This window comes from Gobio gobio, assembly GCF_949357685.1.
Source record: "Gobio gobio genome assembly, chromosome: 18".
Taxonomy (NCBI): domain Eukaryota; kingdom Metazoa; phylum Chordata; class Actinopteri; order Cypriniformes; family Gobionidae; genus Gobio; species Gobio gobio.
This window is the reverse complement of record NC_137111.1, coordinates 27,103,927-27,126,513: the sequence shown is the minus strand read 5'-3', so window position 1 is coordinate 27,126,513 and position 22,587 is coordinate 27,103,927. Positions and strand designations below refer to the sequence as shown.

The 22,587-nt window shown below is 40.3% G+C and overlaps 1 protein-coding gene across 6 annotated transcripts in view; it reads left to right on the top strand.

Annotated features, from left to right (window-relative positions):
• zmiz1a (zinc finger, MIZ-type containing 1a) overlaps positions 1 to 19,937 on the top strand; it is a 154,973-nt gene extending 135,036 nt beyond the window's left edge. For 3 of the 6 annotated variants that reach the window (XM_079842059.1, XM_079842060.1, XM_079842062.1), the window contains 18 exons: positions 9,088 to 9,223; positions 9,830 to 9,944; positions 10,033 to 10,250; positions 10,585 to 10,780; positions 10,873 to 11,163; positions 11,257 to 11,439; positions 12,169 to 12,237; positions 12,380 to 12,548; positions 12,878 to 13,019; positions 13,597 to 13,807; positions 14,068 to 14,173; positions 14,280 to 14,440; positions 15,596 to 15,663; positions 15,765 to 15,833; positions 15,960 to 16,210; positions 16,456 to 16,622; positions 17,836 to 18,093; positions 19,485 to 19,937. In XM_079842059.1, the coding sequence (XP_079698185.1) occupies positions 9,088 to 9,223; positions 9,830 to 9,944; positions 10,033 to 10,250; positions 10,585 to 10,780; positions 10,873 to 11,163; positions 11,257 to 11,439; positions 12,169 to 12,237; positions 12,380 to 12,548; positions 12,878 to 13,019; positions 13,597 to 13,807; positions 14,068 to 14,173; positions 14,280 to 14,440; positions 15,596 to 15,663; positions 15,765 to 15,833; positions 15,960 to 16,210; positions 16,456 to 16,622; positions 17,836 to 18,093; positions 19,485 to 19,592 (2,918 nt within the window). In that variant the 3' untranslated portion in view covers positions 19,593 to 19,937. Of the gene's footprint in view, positions 1 to 658; positions 695 to 3,461; positions 3,511 to 3,619; positions 3,690 to 9,087; positions 9,224 to 9,829; positions 9,945 to 10,032; positions 10,251 to 10,584; positions 10,781 to 10,872; positions 11,164 to 11,256; positions 11,440 to 12,168; positions 12,238 to 12,379; positions 12,549 to 12,877; positions 13,020 to 13,596; positions 13,808 to 14,067; positions 14,174 to 14,279; positions 14,441 to 15,595; positions 15,664 to 15,764; positions 15,834 to 15,959; positions 16,211 to 16,455; positions 16,623 to 17,835; positions 18,094 to 19,484 lie in introns of those variants that run through there. The other 3 variants (XM_079842061.1, XM_079842058.1, XM_079842057.1) reach the window with 3 other exon arrangements.
• Positions 19,938 to 22,587: the final 2,650 nt, after the last annotated feature.

The window sequence follows — 22,587 nt, the reverse complement described above, 5'->3', positions numbered from 1 at the left end:
GTCTTTTCATAAGGACCTGTTTTAAAGTCCAAGAGATAATTTCCATTATTAATATAGGGTAGTCAGAGCCTATAGGAAAAAATAGTCATGGTTGATTAGCGATATGCTTGTTTAATATGACTAATTTGACATTTCCTCATATAGTGACAAGTGTGTTAGTCATATGAAGCATCATCTAGATTTATGCATATTTATCATAACTGTAATTAAAATTGTGTGTCATGAGATGTTCTGTGGTGTATTTTTGACATATTTAGATTTGTAGATTTTGAATGTCATGTTAGGACTTTAGAATCAAATTCAAAATAATCAAATACTGTTTAATACTTTTTAATATATTGACGTATTAATTTTATAAGTAATTATATTATTGTGATGGACCAAAATTTGTATAAAACTCTTTCGAGTTGCTCAGCTTGAAATTTCTGACAAATGTGCAAGCACTTGGAATATTTCAGCGAATGCACTGATTTGAGATAATTTCTTCCTCTAATATGGAAAGTCGCACAGCAGACCAGAACCAGGGTCCCGTTAAGTCCCATCAATTCAACCAGGACATCAGCTCACCCATTGATGATGTCAACTCTGCTTACTAATACTATCTTGTCTTAATATTGCTTTGCCCCCTTGAGTAAAATGTTGAATTTGAACCCTACAGAAACCACCACCTGCAGGAGATGTCAGAGTGACACAGGTACTCTTCTGTGTTCTAGCATTGTTTGGCTTGTGAAACACATCTAGTAGAGAGCTCTCTCTCTCTCTCTCTCTCTCTCTCTCTCTCTCTCTCTCTCTCTCTCTCTCTCCCTCTCTCCCTCCCTCTCTCTCTCTCTTTCTCTCTTCATCGTCACCCTGGGCATTCATTCTGTTTTTAATATTCATTTGTACGCAGTCACAGGAGATGAATCACGATGACTCAGATGCTTTTGATGTGCTTCTTTTGTCACGGGGTGTGTATGTGGGGGGTCATCGGCTTCTGACTGAGCATCCATACCTGTTTCACAGATGCATGGGCTGCACTGTCATCTCAGATTATCCTGGGATTTTCTCCCGCCATCTATTGCGTAGGCACTGTAGGTTTCCAGCCCAGGTTTCCTACTATTTTTCTGGACTATACAGCTCATTGAACAGGAATGACGTCCCATTTTGTGGTATTTTATGTTCAAAACATAGCCTTCATCCATGTCACTCACTTCCAGGGCTGCCCTGTGTTGTGTGCCGGTCTTTCTGTCAGCTCTTCCCCGTTTCATCGCAGTCATTCATCCCCATTTTAGCTGAATCTGCAGCAACAATGCACTGTGCCGTGTGCTTCAAAATCCTTTCCAATTCAAAAGAGCGTCAAGCTGTTTTCGATTCTCTCAGACAGACAGCAGAAAGTCAGTGAGCGCGCATTGTGCGGATGTTACTGCACTGTAGGAAGCGTATTACATCTGTCACTGACAGAAACAGACACCGACATGTGATCGTTTATTTATGTATTCAAATGAGAAATATCAGTTTCATCTGTTCAAGCAGCTCCTTTGTGGTTGTGTTTGTGTAAATCGGTGTGAAGTGTTTTAATCTGCCAGTATCTGACTGATTTTTTGTGTGTGTGTGTGTGTGTGTGAGAGTGTTTGTATTTGTGTTTGTGTGTTGTGCTGGAGAGAGTCCTGAGTGGTTACGTCACACGGTGTGAGCGGTAGTCACTTTGTGTCCTGTTAGCCTCAGTTTAGGGGTTAATAACTACGTGTGTGTGTGTGTGTGTGTGTGTGTGTGTGTGTGTGTGTGTGTGTGTGTGTGTGTGTGTGTGTGTGTGTGTGTGTGTGTGTGTGTGTGTGTGTGTGTGTGTGTGTGTGTGTGTGTGTGTGTGTGTGTGTGTGTGTGTGTGTGTGTGTGTGTGTGTGTGTGTGTGTGTGTGTGTGTGTGTCTGTGTGTGTGTGTGTGTGTGTGTCTGTGTGTATAGACTGCACACACTCTGGTTCAACTCTGGCCTTAATTAATATGTGAGCCTCTCGTACGTGAGGACCTGCCCTGTGTCATTATTTAACTGTAGTACACTGCTTGAGCACATGTCTGCTGTTCTGCCGGCCATTGGACACTAAGGGAAGACCGTTTTATAGACCTCACCAAGCCACAGTCACATCAGCAGTGCATTTTTACAGTTAGTAGAACGTCCCTCATAGCAGGCCTAGACAGCATTTGCTGCAATTTGTCGCTATTTTCAGGCACTTGGGGGGAAGTTTTTGAATTTTGTTGAATAATTTTTTTGTAAACCTGGTAAAATGCCTTTAGCAGAGCTGACAATTCTATGCTCTTATTAATAGCTGGAAGCACAAGCAAATAAGCCAAACTGTTTAATTACTGAATATGTAATTAGCAAGGAACTTTGTGAATGATGGTTGTTCTTTTTGGCAGAATTCTGTAAATACCTTTTTAGGCAGTAAAATGTAGATAAGGCTTAAATGGAAATTTATTTAAAATAATTATTTAGCTTTAAGAATTTTGGCTTTGGGATGCAGCTTCCTTGTTATACACCTTGCATTTTTCTTGTCTCTTCTTGTGTACCCATCATAAGTGTGCATTTTTCTGGCTTGTGTGCGGCGGTTTTACACAAATCTCTCTATGAAGACTGTTGGGAAGTTCTCCTTTAAGCTGCTTACACTCACTAGGAAAGACCTCCATTAACAGATTGAAGTATTTAGGATGGCTGAATTGAGGAGGAATTTGTAAAAATTAGGCTGAAGGACCCAGTATTTTCAAATAAACTGATTATCTGTGACTTAAGCTTCAATTCATAATCATATTCAGTTTTTTTTTCTTCCATTTGTTGCATAAAAGACACAATTATTGAATAACTGAGAGTTTGAAATTCTAGTTATCAGTAAAATATCTCTTAACTATCTCTACAGTGTTCTCCATTACACATAGGCAGTATCTTCTTTTGGATTTCTGTTTTATTGGTTTTATAGGTCAGGTAAGGGGATGTGATGGTTTCAGTGAGGTGAGGATGAAGGGCAGACTCAGTATGGCCATGTGGACAGCAGGGTTGCTTATTTTCACTGAGTGGTCCAGGAAGGTCAGTCGGCATGTCTGCCAATTCACTGTGGCATCAGTCTGATACTCTCAGAGACTCACAGATTGAGGGAGAGGGTGAGAAAACGCCTCTGAGGACGTTTGAAAATATATCTTTGAGATGAATTACAGCCACATTTACTTTAGACATTCTCATTGGGTTTGAAATCTTCCCACTTTCCAAAGCTGCACTAGTCAAATATCCAATGCATTCTGTGAATAAGAAGTGGGCAGGACATTGTGTAATTATTTTAGTGAGGTTTGGCCTTTGGCAGGAAATCAGATATTTAACTTCACCAAACATTAGCTCGGTTCCAAGTCCTACCTAGCATTTTGAAGAAGCATCATTCAAAGCATCTTATTCTGCCTTCTAAGATACCTCATTTTGCCAAATTTAAGGCAAGTATGCATCCTTAATGGAGAAGGTGATCCTTAAATGAATTGCCACAAAAAAAGTTCACTGTAAGTATGCTTGAATTCAATTCAAAACTGAAGTTTATCGATAAAAAAATCTTTATTAGGCATTATTGTGTGTACAGTGCATGTTTTTTTTCTCTTCATATTTGTATAGATGTGCTGCCTATGTAGAGTGTCCAAAGCAGTCACTTATGATGTTCCATTTCAACAAGGATGCTGTCTATGTAGGTAGTAGGACAGCATGGCAGTTTGCTAGGTCTTTGATTAAACAGTAAAGTTTCTGCTTGAGATTGTCTCCCTTGTTCTAACCTCCATTTACTGACATCCACTTTTTTATTAGCAACACCTTAATGAACAAGCTCATAATTTAAGGTAGTAAAACTGGGCGAGAAATTAGAGTTTGGTCGATATGAGATTCTGGCAGAGATTAAGCAGCTAACCTTAGAAGGAACGATGGGCAAACATTCTTGGGGCAGCCTCAGAGGCGATTTGGGTATCCGGGGGTGACCTGGCTTCCCTACACACCGGATCATTTGGGGATTTACCCTGGTCAGTTATTCAAAGCCCACTAAACCTGATTGGAGAGCCTCTTCGCTAGACAATAAGCAGACAGGGAGGGGGGTTGGTTTGGGTTGGTTTGTGTAGTGTCTGTCTCTCTCTCTGCTCTATTTTGCCAGAAGTCTGTAGAGCCACAGGCTGTTGTCCCCTCAGTAAGATGGTTTCTGCTGCAGTCTGGCACCTTTAGGAACGACATAACATGGCTAGTATGAGTCACAGATCTTACATTTCTAGCAAATGTCTGCTCACTTGGAGTGCTGTCTTTTTAAAGTGACAAAATTATCTAGCCATTATCTATCTGTATACTGTGTTTTTTTTCCTTCTTAATAATGTTCCAGAGATAGCATCATGTGTGTGTATGTATGTATGTATGTATGTATGTATGTATGTATGTATGTATGTATGTATGTATGTATGTACAGACACACGCATATCACTAGAAGAACCGCCCACCTTTTCTTCAGAAAATGTATTTATATGAACATTTTAAGTGTTTTATAATGTGACACTCTAACCCATTCATTTGTAAACACTGTTAATGTCTTTGTTCTCACTCTGAAATGATTTTTACACTGTTTAACAACAGTTGTTACAGCTGGTGATAAATGGCACAAAGTATGCTAAGTCTCAGACTGTATTAGAGTCTGGCTGGTGTAAGCAAACCTCAGTTTTAGCGTCTGGCATGGCTTTCTGAGAGCTGTTCTCTATGTCGGTACTCTCTCTTCCTGCTGGGATCACTGCCTGGTGCACACTGCTGTGAGCCAGCCCTGCCACCATAATGCCCGCTGACATAGACCCAACACACAGCCATGCCACCGAAATGGCCATTGCCACAGACCCAGCACAGAGCTACAGTAGCCTACTGCCAACTTAACACTCAACACAACCCTTTCTGGAGCAGGTGTCTGGCAATGCGAGCAGGACTAAATGAGGGAAGGGAGACAGATGAAAGGAAAACGGAGACTGAGAGAGACGTTTTAATACAGAGAATGAAAGAGAAATGTGATTAATGCTGATTTACTGGTGAGTAAGGATGCATGATATAATTTGTTAGAGAAACCTTTTGGTACTCACTTGTTAATGTTGTAATGTACAGTGGGACATATGATTTGAGGACAGCATGACTGTTAACAAAAAAACTTCAAACAAATAGAAGTAATAATTAATTAAAATATATATATAGGCTATATATATAAATCATAATATGATTATGACCACTTTAAGGCACTTTAAGTTTCTCTGTGCATCCTCGGTGCGCCTGCGCATTTGTCTACTTGCGCAACAGGAGCTTCACACGGCTGCAAATGAACCGTTCTTGACATTTTTCCAGACATTTTATTCTGCTGCCAGTGTTTCAATATACAGAGGATATCGTGTATACACTCAATATTGTTTTGTTTTGTTTTTCTTACTGGAGCATTTTAATGAGTGTATGAGCTCGATATTGGACAAAAAGTCAGAGCATCCCTGCTTATGAGAGAGATCACAATGCAGTAAATGTTGTGCTTTAATATGACAACAGCCCCGTGGGTAGTGGTGGAGGCGATGATGTTTGCGGGAGAAACCGTGTAGCTGTATTCAGCTAGGTGAGAGGGATATTGTACGCAGCCGGAAGGTGCCATGTTGATTAGGTCGTTTTTCCATGAGTTTACTGGTTGAATCGCAGGCAGGAGAGCTCTAGTCTTTGTTACGTGTGGGAGGCATGCTAGGCGGGGAACATCAGTTGAAAATTGGCAGGCGGCGTCTGGCTGTAACCTGTCATATGAGCTCTAAGTTGGTCTTTTGTGAGAAAATAGCAGTTGCCAGCATGCAGAGGTAGTGATTTAGCTGGCCGATAAGCTCTCTGTAATGGCAGGGTAGAATAATTCTCATTGAAGTAGGTGGGTGATTCCAGCCTCCCGCTCCAGTCCTGCTGGGACGGCTTTCACGCCTGTCGCAGAGAGGTGAGAAGCGTTCTCTTTGAAACAGACCCCTTTGATATATTTACACAAACGCGATTTTCTCACTGTAATTGTGTGTTTGAACTTGGAAGGGAAAGTGCGTCAGGTGCCGCTGGGATATTGAATAACTTAAAGCTGTTTCTTGGAAGAACTCCAGTTAGAGGATTCAGTAATGCATTAAGGTTCCTTGAATTTTATTCTGAAATGGTTATTAATATAGGCATTAAATGACTAATGTGACGCTAATACAAATGAAAATGGTCATTTACTCAATTACTTCGGTCCTCATGTTGTTCCACAAAGGGAGATGTTAGGTTGGATATTTTTACACTGCTAATTTCCAAACAATAAAAGTGAATAGCAACCAAAAAAGCACCAAAGCATTAAAAAACAACTTTGTGTGAGGAACTGATCAAAATTACAGTCGCTATTCCCCTCCACCATAACAAAATCTTATTTGTACAATATGTACATTCTACTAAACCAGTGTTTGTCAACTGGTGGGTCTCAAGACCACTTTGAGTGTGTCACGGAATGTCAAAGAAACAACTGTTCTAAATGATTTTCTGATGCGCATGAAAGCTGTTGACTCTCCTGTCAGACACAGTTCAGTAAAACGTGCCTGAGAAAAGCACATTTCCTGATTCAGTATCTTCTGTCAGATGAGATGTTGTCATTATTTTAACATTATTTTCATTACAAACTTGTACTAAAAGTCTCATCTCAGAAAAATAAATATAGTGTGTTTATGCGGAAGCGTGTGCAATATCAATGAAATTACGAGCATGCAACATTTATAGTTACATTGTCAATTAGGAAGTCATTAAATTACCAAAAAAATATTGTATTTATGTTACTGTAGTTTCAGTAATCTTAACCCAAAATACCACTTTATTTTCACTTTGTGCTATTTTCTGTTACTGACTTTAATATAATAACAAAAACTACCGTAGTTTGGGAGTGCTATTTATTAGCCTTACTATATATTGTTTATCCATCAGTGTTAGTGATATTCTTACAATTTAGATGTATGTTAAATAAAGTGTGTGTAACCGTTTTTGAAAAATTGATTTGCATGGTTCAAATGTCTAAATATTTGGGTCAAATCAGTTGGGAATCACTGCACTAAACAACTCCTTTTTTTGTTTCACAGAATAAATAAAATCATACAGGTTTTGAATGACATGAGGGTGAGTAAATGATTTTTAGGTGAACTATCCCTAAAGTGCAATCTGTGGTAAATAAGACTGAGGTGTGTGTGTTGTAGTGTTCTTCAGGAGCTTGTGTGCTCGTTTACATTCCCCCAGCAATAAAGGCGCTGGAGACAGCTGAGCAGTCTTCATAGTCATTACTGGCTGATCGATTTAGAGAGGAAAGAGCCAAGACAGACGTCTGTCTCTCTGCACCAGACTCAGAGAGAGAGAGAGAGAGAGAGAGAGACATCCTGGACTCTTGACACCACCCTCTCTGTTCAAATAGCCGTAGCAGGGATTTTTTTACTCATCTACTGTCTGTGAAGTAGATTTAGAAAAGAAAGAGGGGTATTGTTCCATGTATGAACTCGTCTTAGGGGAAAGAGAATATTTTATAAGGTCCCTTGCAGAATCTGTTTGATGGCAAAGGAAGACTAGAGGTGCAGCACCACTGAAACAGTTTCTGGCTTTTGTTCTTGTTCTGTCGGCGTGTGATTCATATTTTTTTTTTTTGAGAATATTTTTTTCCTACTTGTTCTCTATGTGCACCTCTGAGTCATTCTATGAAACATCAGCACCTCTTTCATGTTGGAAATGTGATTTTTTTTTTTTTTTTTTTTAAGTACATTGTATGATTTGTAGAATTTTAAATATTCTTTCAGACAAAGAATGTCTTCAAGTGCTAATAAATTGCATCGTACCACCTTAAGTTCAAATATTATTTTGAGATATTCTGAACTTGTGACATTGGGAATGTGATGAGGTGGAACATTTCAAACGAAAAAGAATTGTTCTCCCTGCATGTCCTCATAATATTTCCAAAAATGCAAAATAATCACATGAAATATGTTTTAATACAATACATTTGTAATACATTTTTTACAAATCTGCTTACATTTATAAAACACTTCATAGCATTTGTTTGTGTTTAGTGCACTTGATCAGATGTTGTGGAATGGGAATGACTCAGCTAGTTGTGAGTATCTATCTAAACAGTGTCAGTTGGAAAGTATGAGGACCGTTTGTATGAAGAGCACTTAAATGCAGCGCTACTGTTTCAGCCGTATGCGCCATGTAGAATCGATTAGACCAGAAACTGGCTGTGCGCCAGCTGCTGCCATCTCGAACCGACTCCATCACCATGGTGAGAGGCTTGTTTTGTCACCCCTCTCAGGAGTAAAGTGCTGCCAGGACACATAACAGGCATGATTCACCAACCTCAGCACTGATTCTCATCTCCCATTTCTCGCTCTTTCTCTCCCCGTCTTTCGTCATCCTCCCTTCACAAGAGGGGAAGACAGGTCTTCTGTAGTAGGATCACTGCTTAAAGTGCACTGCAGATGAAAAGCATATGATCCTATGAGAAGCACACTGACAAGCTATTATAGAGGATCCCAAGCATGCTTGTACCTGTACTGTGATTGTAGTGACCTCTAGTGGTCAAGACGTTAACTAATTGCAACACTTTTGACACCATTATAACCATTGCTTACTGGGGGTTAGACGTTTGAACAATCTCCTTGCCTTAAAAATACGGAAATTTGAACATAATCGATACCTCAAATTGTGCAACTCGTTAAGGAGAGATGTGCATGTGATAATACTTTTCTAAGGGATTAGCCTTATGATTTAGACTAAAACTGGTGAACAATTCCATAGACTTAGATTAAAGGAGGAACCAGATGAGCTTGTAGGACTTGGATCACCAAGAACACCCTTGCAACGTCAATGCAACACTCTGAAAAAACAATCAGAACTCTTAGCAACACCATGGCATCCAATCTAGCATCATGGCGATGAGTTTTGCTCCTGCTAAAAAGCAATCTGAAGATAAAATGAGGAAGATTGCTGTTCAGCTAAAAGGTGATTTGTCTCTCTGCCAAGGATCCATCCTGATCTCTCTTTCTCTTTGTGTGTCTCTCTTTCTCCAGCACTCCTGTCGTCCTGGTGCGAGGAGCTGGGACGGCTGCTCTTGTTGCGACATCAGAAGAATCGTCAGAGTGATCCACAGGGCAAAGTACCCTTGCAGCCGCCCATGAACTCTATGAAGCCCTCGCTCTCACATGGGTCAGTACCCAGACAAAACTCTGCTCTACCGCTAACCCGATGCTCACTGATGCAGTTCTAAGCACTGTTAAAAACTCTCAGTAGACTCGCCCCTTCTGCTTCCCTAGAATTTCCCCTCAAAATGTAGTCCTAGTGCACTCATCCAGCAAAGAATTGTTTGCTTTTATGTGGCATGTGATCTTGAAGACTAGGCTTTTCCAAGAAGCCATTGACCAAGCTTTCATTAACAGCTATGTAAACATGATGACATCACCGCAAAGCTGTGCCGATTGTTCTCGCAAAGTTCCAAACAATAGCAGATAAAAACATGATGAAGTAACATTTACTGTCTAGGTTTGATAGATTGCCAGAGAAAACATTACCGTGCTGGAGAGGGTGCGAGGCTGAGGGAATTCACTAGCTTAGTGATGTTTTACAGAGCATTTAGTGCTCTAGGGCTGGTGATTGGCCTCTTTTGCAAACATTACAGCTTCATTTTCATGGAAAAATAAAGTTTTGTAGTCAGGAGGGAGCATTTTCTCTATCGGGCTGTGTTGGAGTTAACTCTTTCTCAATGCGTGTTTGATGTCCCCGATCTCACATTACTGTTTGAACACTGTTTTGTAGTGATGGGTCCTTTCCATATGACAGCGTTCCCTGGCAACAAAACACTAACCAGGCCCCGGGCTCGCTGTCAGTGGTTACAACGGTGTGGGGAGTTACCAATACGTCACAAAGTCAGGTGAGTCACACATATAGTGTCACTGTACAAAGCAGTAACATTGATAGTGATAACATTGATCTTTTAACCAGTGTTGCTTTTGATCTAGGTATTGGGTAACCCCATGGCCAATACCAACAATCCCATGAACCCTGGAGGCAATGCACTAGGGTCGGGTATGTCAGCCAACAACCCAGGGATCAACTCACCTCAGTTCCCTGGCCAACAACAACAGTTTTCAGCCAAAGGGGGATCCAATCAGGCCTACATGCAGCAAAGCATGTATGGACGTCCAGGGCACCCGGGAGGAGGCGGCTTTGGTGCAAGGTAGTGTTTCAAGACGTTTCGAGCATTAGGCCATTCCAGACAGGATGATGGGAAGTTGTTTGACAGAGTTGCTTTGCATCACTCTGGGAGATTCAATAAGCTATGGAAGTCTCTCCCATTAGTGATACTTGACACACGGTTTTAAAGCCAAGCCAACTCTCCGTTCAAGGATGTTTTTCTCGAAAAGGGATGATATCACCTTCTTGTTGTGCCAAGTGCAAATCCAGGAAAGATTTATGTGGCGTTCCAACACGTTTTCTTCTAATAAACAGGCATTTCTGTCTCTGTCAGTTGTGATATAGACATTTATGTGATATGTATTCCTTCTACTCAGTTACCCGGGCGGGCCGAATGCGCCAAGTGGTATAGGCATGCCCCCTCATACACGACCACCTTCTGATTTCACCCAACCTGCTGCTGCTGCCGCCGCTGCTGCTGTCGCTGCTGCGGCCGCCACGGCAACAGCCACTGCCACAGCAACTGTAGCTGCCCTGCAAGAGACCAACAAAGACATGAACCAGTACAACCAGGTTGGTCTCTCTCTGGTTTTGGCTTCTTACCCTACCCTGGATTTTTAACGAGTCCACTTATTAATCTGAAATTCCGCTGGCCTTCTCCACAGGTCTGCTCCTCTTTCCAGATGGGGCCGACGCAAGGCTACAACAGCCAGTTCATGAACCAGCCAGGGCCCCGCGGCCCCCCGTCCATGGCAGGAGGCATGAACCCAGCTGGTATGGGTGGTGGCATGAATAGCTCTAACATGAGTGGCCCGCCGATGGGTATGAACCAGCCCAGAGGCCCAGGGATGGGACCCTTTGTTGGCCACGGGCAAAGGATGCCCCAACAGGGTTACCCTGGACCCAGACCTCAATCTATGCCCATGCAGGGCACTAAGAGACCCTATCCAGGAGAGGCAAGACCATCATTGGTTCAAATGGACTTTCAGCAGACATTCTGTATTCACTATTTGTGTTGGTTAACTAATTGTTGTTGTTTTTTTTCACAGCCTAATTATGGAGGTCAGCAGTTCGGACCCAATGGCCAGTTTCCCAACCAGCAAGGGCAGTACCCTAACCCAAACGCTTCTAGAGCTCTTCCGTCACCCAATTACCCTGGGCAGAGGATGCCAGGACAACAGAGCTCTGGCCAGTACCCCCCAACAGGGGTAGCCATGGGCCAATACTATAAGGTAATTTCATATTGGTTGGATTTTACATTGTTAGTAGACACAATTTTACTGTGGAAATTGTTTAATTCAGCTGTTTTTTGTTTGTTTGTTTTTTAAAAGTCATATTCAGTTTAAATTTGCGATTATAGAAAGTAGTGACAGATCTTTTCTTCTGTATTGTGATGTACATCCGAGTGTAACGGATTATTGAAAAAGAAAGAATGTAGTGTGGGAAATTGATTCTATGTATCCAGTTGTGGATTCGATTTTGAGATGTGGGCACTGCACTCCAAAAGTGATTGTGAGTTTGCATTCGATTTTAAGAAAGGGTGGAGTTTAACTGGAGTAAACGATGGAGAGGTCCGGTTTTCATTCAATTTCAGTTGATTAAAAATTGTATTATTATTTTTATTTATTTTTTTTTTTTTTTTTTTACAAATGTTCACAATAATATATAACATGCATTTACAAAATAGATAAAGGTGAAATTTTCTTCATCCTGACTTTCAGAGTTTTTATCAAAGATATAATTTAAATTTTTTATTTAGGATTTAATATTAATATATTTTTTAATATTTTTGTCTGGTTTTCGCTTTTTGAAAATTGCCATTGAAACTGTCATGGAAAACAGTTTTAGCACTGTTGTTTGCCTCACTGCTCAAATGTATTTTTTGCTAGTTAAGAGAAAATAAATCAAATATTAATAGCAGTTATAATGCTTTTAATTCTCTATGCTCTTTCCTATTTCAGCAAGAGCCGTTTAATGGTCAGAACACCAATTTCTCTGGAGGTGGTTATGGGTATAATCAAGGAAATGGGGTAGGTGGTGAAATGATTGTGTTTTTTTGTGTGTGTTTACATACACAAATATATGTAATCATTTTCCTCTTGTACTATGTAATAAGTACAGATCTTTTTATCTATATTTAGCGATTGTAATCATTTGTCTCTTTGGCTAAAGCCTCCTCGACAGGTGGTGAACTATCCACACTCACCGGTTCCTGGGAACCCCACGCCACCCATGACTCCAGGAAGTAGTATCCCTTCATACTTGTCGCCTAATCAGGATGTCAAGCCCCCGTTTCCTCCAGACTTGAAGCCAAGCATGACATCTTTGCCTCCGCCTCCAAGTGAGTCCCGCAAAGATCCCACACGCACAACCGTTATATTGCATTGATCTCCGCTCTGTCTGTATTACAAGCTCAGTCACAGCCTATCAGAATAAACTCCTGAGAACCCTTTGATCCGCCACCTGCAGCTGAGTAGAGAAAAAGTCCCATTGCACATTTGTCTGAGATTCATGCATTTTTCACATCCACTCAGAGCTCATTCATAATAAATGTGCTTCAGTGGGAAAGGGTGAAACTAGGTGAAGTGAAAGCCAAACTTGAAAGCAGTGATACTGTAGTCTACATGGGAAGACTATGAATCCATCTAATCTCAATATTTGTTCCCATAGCCAACCCCAACGAGGAGCTTCGCCTGACGTTCCCCGTGAGGGACGGAGTGGTGCTGGAGCCCTTCAGATTAGAGCACAACCTGGCCGTCAGTAACCACGTCTTCCATCTGCGCCCCTCCGTCCACCAGACGCTCATGTGGAGGTAACGTGATGTGTTACTGCCATAAATTGCGCAGGCTCTTCCCAATGACCACCTTAAATTTTGAAGCATATTTCTGCCATTATTTACACACTCTCATGTTGTTCCAAACCTGTATGGTTTTCTTTCTGCCGTGGGACGTAGATCTTTCACGCTGCTCTTTTCGATACAATACAGACTAAAATTTTGAATTTTTTTTTTTTTTACTCAAATCTATCGTGTATTTTCAAATGTAATTCATTCATGTGATGGAAAGTTCATTCAGCATCATTACTCCAGTCTTCAGTGTCACATGATACTTCAGAAATCATTCTAAAATGCTGATTTGATGCTCGAGAAACATTCTTATCAATGTTGCAAACTCTATTTTTGTGGAAACTATGATATTTTCTTCAAAATTAATATAGCAGTGTCATGTGGTCTACTGGTGGGGGTTTTTTTTGGGTCATGTTTTTGAGTTTGACAGCTTCTGTTCTCCATTCACTTTCACTAAATGGAAAATAGCAGCGTTGGAATGTCATGAGGACATTTTAGGCGAACTATGCCATTAACACTAGAACCTTCTCTGCATGTCCTACAGATCTGATCTGGAGCTGCAGTTCAAGTGCTATCATCACGAGGACCGACAAATGAACACCAATTGGCCCGCATCCGTCCAAGTCAGCGTCAACGCCACCCCCCTCACTATTGAGAGGGGCGACAATAAAACATCCCACAAACCCCTGCACCTAAAGCATGTATGTCAGCCAGGGAGAAACACCATCCAGATTACGGTCACAGCCTGCTGTTGTGTGAGTATTCCTCCGCTGCCCTTCAATAATATATGTATAGTCATTTAACGGCCATGTCGGAGAGCTGTTCTACAGCATGTGATACGAAATCAGATAACACTGATTTGAAGCAGCTTCTATTCTCTGCCTTCCCACTACATTTGCTGGTATCAGTTTTATGCGTCTGTAAGCTGAACGTACAGATAGTGTATCATGTGAAGGATATTCTGAGGTGAAGATGCTTGTTATCGGGTTGTTACATGTTCGGGGTCTTGTTGCAGTCGCACTTGTTCGTGCTGCAGCTGGTCCACAGGCCGTCGGTGAGATCGGTCCTGCAGGGGCTCCTAAAGAAGAGGCTCCTTCCTGCCGAACACTGCATTACCAAAAGTAAGTAGATGCTGCATTCTTTGGAATCCGCTGATGTCTGTCATTCTGTATTATCATCTTCATCAACCCCTAATCTTTGCAATGTCTCTTGTCTGTTTTTCTGCAGTTAAAAGAAACTTCAGTAGTGTAGCAGCGTCCTCTGGGAATGCCACACTAAATGGAGAGGATGGAGTAGAGCAGACAGCCATCAAAGTGTCCCTCAAGTGTCCAATCACATTCCGACGGATCCAGCTACCTGCTAGGGGACATGACTGTAAACATGTGCAGGTAAGCATTGCTGAATCTTTTTTTTTTGTCGTTTTTGTGCCCCTATTATGCTTTTTGTAATGTTACATTTCATGCTGTGTGTAATATAGCTGTTTGTGAATGTAAAAGGTATGCAAAGTTTTAAAGATCAAAGTGCACTACAAATAAAGTTATTGTTCCCTAAAAGAAAGAATCGATTCTGATGAGGACTCGCCCTGGAATTGATATGGAAAAAATGACAACATTGTTTGTGTAACTGTATCAAGCACTGAGGAAGCCTCCATAGCTGAAATTTAGATATGTTAATAGGACATGTGCTGTAAGCGGTACAGACTGCACCATCTGACCAATCAGAGCAGAGTAGGCTCGTGGAAAGGAGGGGTTTAGAGAGAATGAATTTTCTAAGGAATACTCTTTGTACTCTTTGAGGAGTAAGGAGATGTGAAATGTATATTATAAGAAAATTTAAATGTTTTTTTCTTTACCCTGGGTGCATGTAAACCTATTGCAGGAGACCTCCGAAACAAAATTAGGAACCTTTAAAATAGCATTATGGGGCACTTAATTTTTTTTTTTTTTTATGTTCAAAAATTCATATTATTTGACATTCACAAATTGTTTGTAAATTATGTGAACGCATTCAAATGTTCTCGGTTCACTGATGTCAGTTAATGGTCCAATGACATGCAGGTAAACAAATAAAATATTTAATTTTTAGTAATACTTTGATTTGTTTTTATGTAATTTTTATTTTATTTTTAGCATTTTTGAATTAATCGCTTGTCATCAACTCACAAACCCCCTGCAGTTCCCTCATATTAAATGAAATTAAGTGAGGTTAATAATTGCAAGTAAAACTTGCGTAAGTAAAATAAACTTATTTAAAAGGAAAAATATATTTAATATCTTAGGTTGTTTTCCTTTTCCTTGTTTTAAGGATGTTTTGACACTTTTACTACAAAATGATAAAAAAAAATACTGACATAGATATTGGCATTAGTTTTTACATATTCTCCCCTAGATATTTGTGTAAATAAATTTGTGTTGGGATTCCCCACATTATCAATGCAAAACTAGTGGAATTAAGTTTAATCAGTTTAATCAGGCCCTGATTAAAATTCTAGCATGTCATTTTATATTGATTGTATTTATATTTGAGTTAATGTTCTGTTGCAGTGTTTTGACTTGGAGTCCTATCTGCAGCTGAACTGTGAGAGAGGAACGTGGAGATGTCCTGTATGCAAGTACGTGGCAAATCACAACAAGAATTGTTTTAGGCAGCCACATAAATGTGATGCGCTGTTCCTCTTGGCTGCGTGTTTTATATTTTTCTGTCTGTCCCCAGTAAAACAGCATTATTGGAGGGGCTAGAGGTGGATCAGTACATGTGGGGAATTCTCAATGCGATTCAAAAGTAAGTTTATTTGTCACACATTGGGTCCCACTATTTTTTCCGTCCTATTAAATGCACTTGAGATACGATTGTTAAATTATAAACATCCTGCTATTCACAGTCATGAATGTTGTTCCATTCTTGCAGTTCGGAGTTTGAAGAGGTCACCATCGACCCTACGTGTAGTTGGAGGCCTGTGGCCATAAAGTCAGACATTCATATAAAGGAGGACCCAGATGGCCCTCTGGCCAAGCGTTTTAAAACCATGAGTCCCAGTCAAATGATCATGCCTAATGTGATGGATATGATCGCCCAGCTGGGTCCCGGCCCTTCACCCTACACCCCCCTCCCCCCTCAGCATGGAGGAAACAATGGCGAATATGGGGGCCAAGGTAGAGGTCAGCATCCAATCAGACTCTTTCCTCTCTGTCCGTCTCATAAACTAGTCCTTAGTGTTTTACAAGCTTCATTGTTTTGGTACGCTTAATTTTTTCCCTTCAATCGTAACAGTCAGAAGAACTTACGCCTGCAAGCTTTTAACAGGCTGATTTGCCGTCCAAGCTGTCTAAATCTCTCTAGCTCTTTGTCTTTGCACTTCTGAGGTCATCGCTCCTCATTGCTGTTTCTCTGTTTTGTGCATCAGGCAATAGTTACCAGGGCCATGGAAACTTTGACTTCTCCCACAGTAACTCTGGTGGCGGAGCTCCCATAAATGACTTCATGCATGGACCCCAGCTCTCACATCCACCAGACGTGCCCAACAGCCTCATGGGCCCTGACAAGCCTCTCGCCCACGGCATGCCCGACTCGGTAATTCACTTCAAGCCACAAATACTGATGTTTGAGACATGTTTTACTACATTGTTTTGCATTAAACCTGGGGACAGAGACTTCCTCACAGCCTCTTTTAAAGTTTGATATTAGTCTAACATCCAACGATACTGTAGTAAAAATGTCAATTAAAGAATTAATGTCTGACACACGTCCAAAATTTAAAGTAGTAGAAGGATCAAGAATGGGCATCTATTTATACACCAAATTACTTTTTAGTGACTTAAATTTCCGCGTATTTTTAGCTGCCGCTCTGTGATGTCCATGGGATGAATTTGCAATTTTAGCCCACTGACAGCATATTATTCATCCCCTTTAAAGCATCACCGCTATGGCTATCAAAACCCTGCTTGTGTAACACATCTATCACCTTCAAAAATACATTTTGAAATTTACTGTCAGTCTTTGTCTGCTGAACACAAAGGAAGAAGAATTTTTGAAGAATCTTTGTAACCGAACAGTAGTGGCGGCACGGCACCATTTACTATGAAAGTCAACTGTCTGGTTCCCCATGTTCTTCAGAATATCAGCAGAACAGAGACAAGTATACATGTTTGGAACTTGAGGTTGAGTAAACGATGACAATTTTCCTTTTGGGGTGAACTATCCCTTTAACATGAGGCAAGTCCCACATACGTAACATAAATAGTGCAAACCTTATTCAGCTTTAAACATACAAAAATGTGCATGAAACTAATTATGGGATTAATCGCAACTGTCTTGTTACACTGCGAGCAATGTTCTTGTCAAAATCTGTTGGTCTCTGTTTTTGTGTTGATTTCAAACTCAAAAGAAAAAAAGCCCCCCAGGATTCCTAAATGAACCCTTTCCTCTTAGTATGAAGCTAAATGTATACTTTGGTTTCGCACAGTCAAACACATAGCATTTCAAAGTCGACTCTATCATTTGATAGTTTTCGTGAAACCGCAAACACAGGCGAGCGGCGCATGCATACTAGAAAGTTTCAAAAGTGTGATAAAAATGTCTTTAAATAGTTGAACTTTTACCAAACCTCTTTGACACTCCACTGACTAGTTGAATATGAAAATGTCATTTTGAAAATCATCTCAGTTTAATTGAATGCGTATGTGCTCTGGAATCATCTGCATGGCACTTGTCTTGCTTCTCTGTCTGTCTACGGCTGCCACTCAAGCTCTCTCAGTCTCATCGCTCCTCTTTCCTCCCTCCGCAGATGCCCCATCCCGTGAGCGCTGATCAATCCCATGCTTCCATGCAGCCAGGCATGCACGCATCCCCCCACCCCAACAGCCAATCAGCTCAGCCATTGCATCACAGCGGCCCCCCATCCTCCCAGCCCCCACGGCAACCCCCGCCCCCACAGCAACCAGGCCAAAACAGTCACCCACATGCCGACATGACCTTCAACCCTGCCGCTGACGGGCAGGCAGGTGGCCAGGGACCTGCAGACATGCCCGAGCCTTCTCTGGATGTGAGTATACAACACCAATGGTGGTTTATTTTAGGCATCTTTCATTTCTGGAGTCACGTGCCATTAACAGTGCTTGCACATTCATGGTAGCATCACGCTTTTCTCATGGTCCAAAGCTCTGAGCGTTTCTAATAAGATCTGATTGAAGGAATAGTAAGATTCAGTGTAAGTTAAAGGGTTAGTTCACCCAAAAATGAAAATTCTGTCATTAATTACTTACCCTCATGTCGTTCGACACCCGTAAGACCTCCGTTCATCTTCAGAACACAAATGAAGATATTTTAGTTGAAATCTGATGGCTCTGAAAGGCCTCCATTGGCACAATGCACGGTTCACTCTCAAGACCCTTAAAAGGTACTAAAGACGTCATTACAAAGTCCATCTCACTACAGTGGTTCTAAAATAACTTGTGACAAGAGTGACAAGAATAGTTTTTGTGCGCAAAAAAACCCTAAATAACGACTTATATAGTGATGACGATTTCAAAACACGCCATCATGAAGCTTCGAAGCGTTATGAATCAGTGAGTCGAATCATGATTCGGATCGCGTGTCAAACTGCCAAACTGCTGAAATTTGGCGATCCAAACTGCTGAATCGACTCACTGATTCATAACGCTTCGAAGCTTCATGATGCCGTGTTTTGAAATCGGTCATCACTATATAAGTCATTATTTAGGGTTTTTTTGCGCACAAAAACTATTCTCGTCGCTTCATAAAGTTATTGTAGAACCACTGTAGTGAGATGGACTTTGTTACAACGTCTTTAGTACCTTTTAAGGGTCTTGAGAGTGTACCGTGCATTGTGCCAATGGAGGCCTTTCAGAGCCATCATATTTCAACTAAAATATCTTCATTTGTGTTCCGAAGATCAACGGAGGTCTTACGGGTGTCGAACGACATGAGGGTAAGTAATTAATGACAGAATTTTAATTTTTGGGTGAACTAACCCTTTAAACTCAGTCTACAGCCTTTTGAGGCATAATGTTGATTACCGCCAAATTACATTTCTTTTCTCTTTTTTCAAAAATCTGTGTTACAGTGAAAAACACCAATAGATTAGATGAAAAAAAACATAAAAAATGCACGTTAACATAATTTAAAATGAAATTTAGCGTGAATATCACTTACTTACCTTTTTCTGTGTAAAGTTATATCTAATTTTACAGCTTTTTTGTCTTGACAACTTAATGCCATAAACTGTTTAAACGATTTAAACCGCTTTACAGCTCAAATAATACACAACTTTTGACAGATTTATTTGACCTTTTTTCAAGGGACGAGCCACCTATGCTTAACTTGTATTGAACCCAGTATACTTCCATTAAGGTTCTTTAAGATAAGGTAGCGAGATTGTGACGTAAACGTGTCTGTCTCTGTCGCCCTTCGCAGCTTCTGCCGGAACTGGCAAACCCAGACGAGTTGCTGTCATACTTAGACCCTCCGGACCTCCCAAGCAGCAGCAATGACGATCTGCTTTCCCTCTTTGAGAACAACTGACTTCCTTCTGTCGGCCTTTTGGAGAGGCCCTAATTTGTTTGGCTGTCAGGAATCAAGAGGCACCTGAAGACTGACTCTGTACTTTACAAACAGGAAACAGCCATCCTTTTGCCTCTTCCTCGTGTAAATATCTCACTCTTTTACAAGCAACCTTTTCCACACATATATGGCAGCCATGTTGGTTGGCACTAAAGTGATATCTTTCAATACTAATGGAAATACATGTGCAGCTATAATCAGTTCATATGAATCCGTCACACAGAACTATGTGTGTGCTCACTAGGAAAGTATTGTAGCATTTTTAATTCAGATTTTTTTCCTTTTGTGAAAAGAAGACCTGAATAGAAAAAAAGAAAAACAAAATTATATATATATATATATATGTATGTGTGTATATATACATATATACACATATATATATTTCTTCCTGTACCGGCCTCTGTGTGTCCGCAATCTCTTGAAGGTTTGTTCTTCCAAGCTATATACCACCATGGCTTCCCAAATCCTCGTCAGCTGGATGTCCACACCGTTTGTTTGTCCATCTCCCTCGAAAAAGCACAAGAGAATGCGTCAAACTGCACCTGGAAGCCTGTAAAGGAGACAACAAAAGGGAAGAAAGCTTATCTCGCAATCACCAGAATGATCTAACCCTCCCATCCCAGAGACTAACGATGGGAGTTTTTGCAAAAGTCGAGAACGTGTCCTGTTCTGGTACACCGCACAGCTTTGCACCTCAGTTTGTAATGTGATTCATATGTCCGGCACCTTCAGACGTATGCATCATGTTCTAAACAAATGCTTGAGGGCATCACGGCATGCATTCTTTTCCTTCTCGAGACGACAGAATAGCAAACATTTCAGCACTGTACCCATATCATTGTGCATCTTCCGACAGACGGTTCCTCCTCCCGCAATGTCCTCTGGATTTTCCACTCTAGCGGTCACAGTGCAAGAAGAAAGCAATTCACATTTCAAAGGGTAGTCAGTCTTGTGTCATCCGTCTTCTCCGTGAGTTCTCTTCATGCATGAGGCTTGGTCGTCTTAGGCCCTTGATGTTTGTACCCCTCTTTTGACAAACCTCATACAATGTTGAAACATTCACTGTTGCCAATCGCCCCTTATTTTAGTTTTTTTTTTTTTTTTCTGTTCTGTTCTGTTCTGTTTTTATTCAGCCTTTTACTCACGAACTGTCATGTTAAAGTTTTATTTTATAATGCACAATATATTGTTCATATCATTTTTGTTCTGTTGTTACAATTGTACAAAAATAATGTACATTTTAATGTCCATGGAATACCAAAGTTATGCACCCTGATTTGAAAAGGTGGCCCAAACCTATTTTGACAAGCCCACTTTCAAACTGTTGCCCATAGAATTTGATCTAATGTGTAATTTGTTCCACTTTTAACATTTTGTTTACATGTAAAATCATAGTTATTATACAACAAACAATGAAGAAAGCGTTTTTAGAATATGTTCTATATTTATAGATTTTACTTTTTAATTCAATCATATAATTAAGCTATATATTATCTCAATGCCCATAAATGCATTAGCCAGTGCATAAAATGATTACATTTCAGTAAAACTTTTATAACAGCTCAGCTCAGTGAAGGCTAACAGTGTCCATGTATACGAGATGGATTTTTCGAATGATTTGTTTGTTTGTTTGTTTGTTTGTTTGTTTGTTTGTTTTTAAATTAAAACAGCCCACTCAAATAATTGTCGGTATTTATGATATTCGTAATAATGACATTTCCACGATACTGATGTTACTCAAAGACTGTTGCAGAAGGCTGGCATCTGAATACTGTTTGGGATGTGTTTTGTTTGATGAAACCACCATTTGAAACATGTTTCCATTTCTAAGTTATTTTTTTATGAATTGCAATATTAGTTTTTAGGTTTTTTTCTGTTGTTCTTGGTGTAGAATTATGTACAAAAATGATGTTTGTCGTTGACAATTGAAATACTTCGAACTCCAACAGGAAAGCGTGGGTTCGAGTTCTATAGCGTTTGTCTGTAGTTCACTTGTATATCCTTTTTCAAAGATGCACTGCCACATATTCGTTCCCACTTTGTAGACACAAATAGGCATAAACTGAACTTTAAGACTCCTAACGTTGTCGGCTCTGAGCTGTCATGTACTATCGATGTACAGTCGTTGAAGAGACAGTGGGTGCTGAGGCAGGAACAGAAGGGGTTGAACGAATTAGACTGCGTGTTCACTACTCAGCCACAGGTGAGGGTTCAGAGAGGGTCGAAGGAAAAAGGGGGAAGGGGCACATTAGGGATGCATGTACATATGTAAATGATAAATAGAGACACGTTAACAGAAATGTATTCATTTTCCCCAGGGGAATGTGCATTGTGTATTTAGAATTTGTAAAGCTTGCATCCTCCCATCAAAATCTAAATTGGGTCAAATGAATCTGTGTTTGTTAGCGTCTGTGGAACCTCTAAGCATTTGTTCACTTTTTGTAAAATATTCATCCCACATGACTGAGGAATTTGGGGAGGGGATAAAAAGAGACACATTTGTTTTACATTTGTGTAATATTTAGCTTAAATGTGTATTGCTCCATTTCTTGTGTACTTAAAAAGGTGCTAGAGAAGAGAATGAAGAAAATCCTAGGGGAAATAATTTGGACAATAGGGACGTGGGTCCAGGAGCGGTTCCAAAAGATTGTAACCAAAATCCAGAGTTTGTACAATTTTGATATCATGATCAGGAAAATGAAAAACAAAAATGAGGTACAATCTAAAGTGATTGGCACCAAATGTTGCAGTTGTCTTTGCTTGTACATTCTGTTGTACAATCATTTCATATTCTAAACTGGTCAGAGGAAAAAAACAACAAAAAACTAATTGTGATTTTTAGTCTTGCAAAACTGTATGTAGTTAGATGCTGTGACATCCTAATATTTATCTAATAAATATGTATTCAGATGAAACAACCTTGCACTGTTTCTGATGTTTCATTTGGTGCGCATGC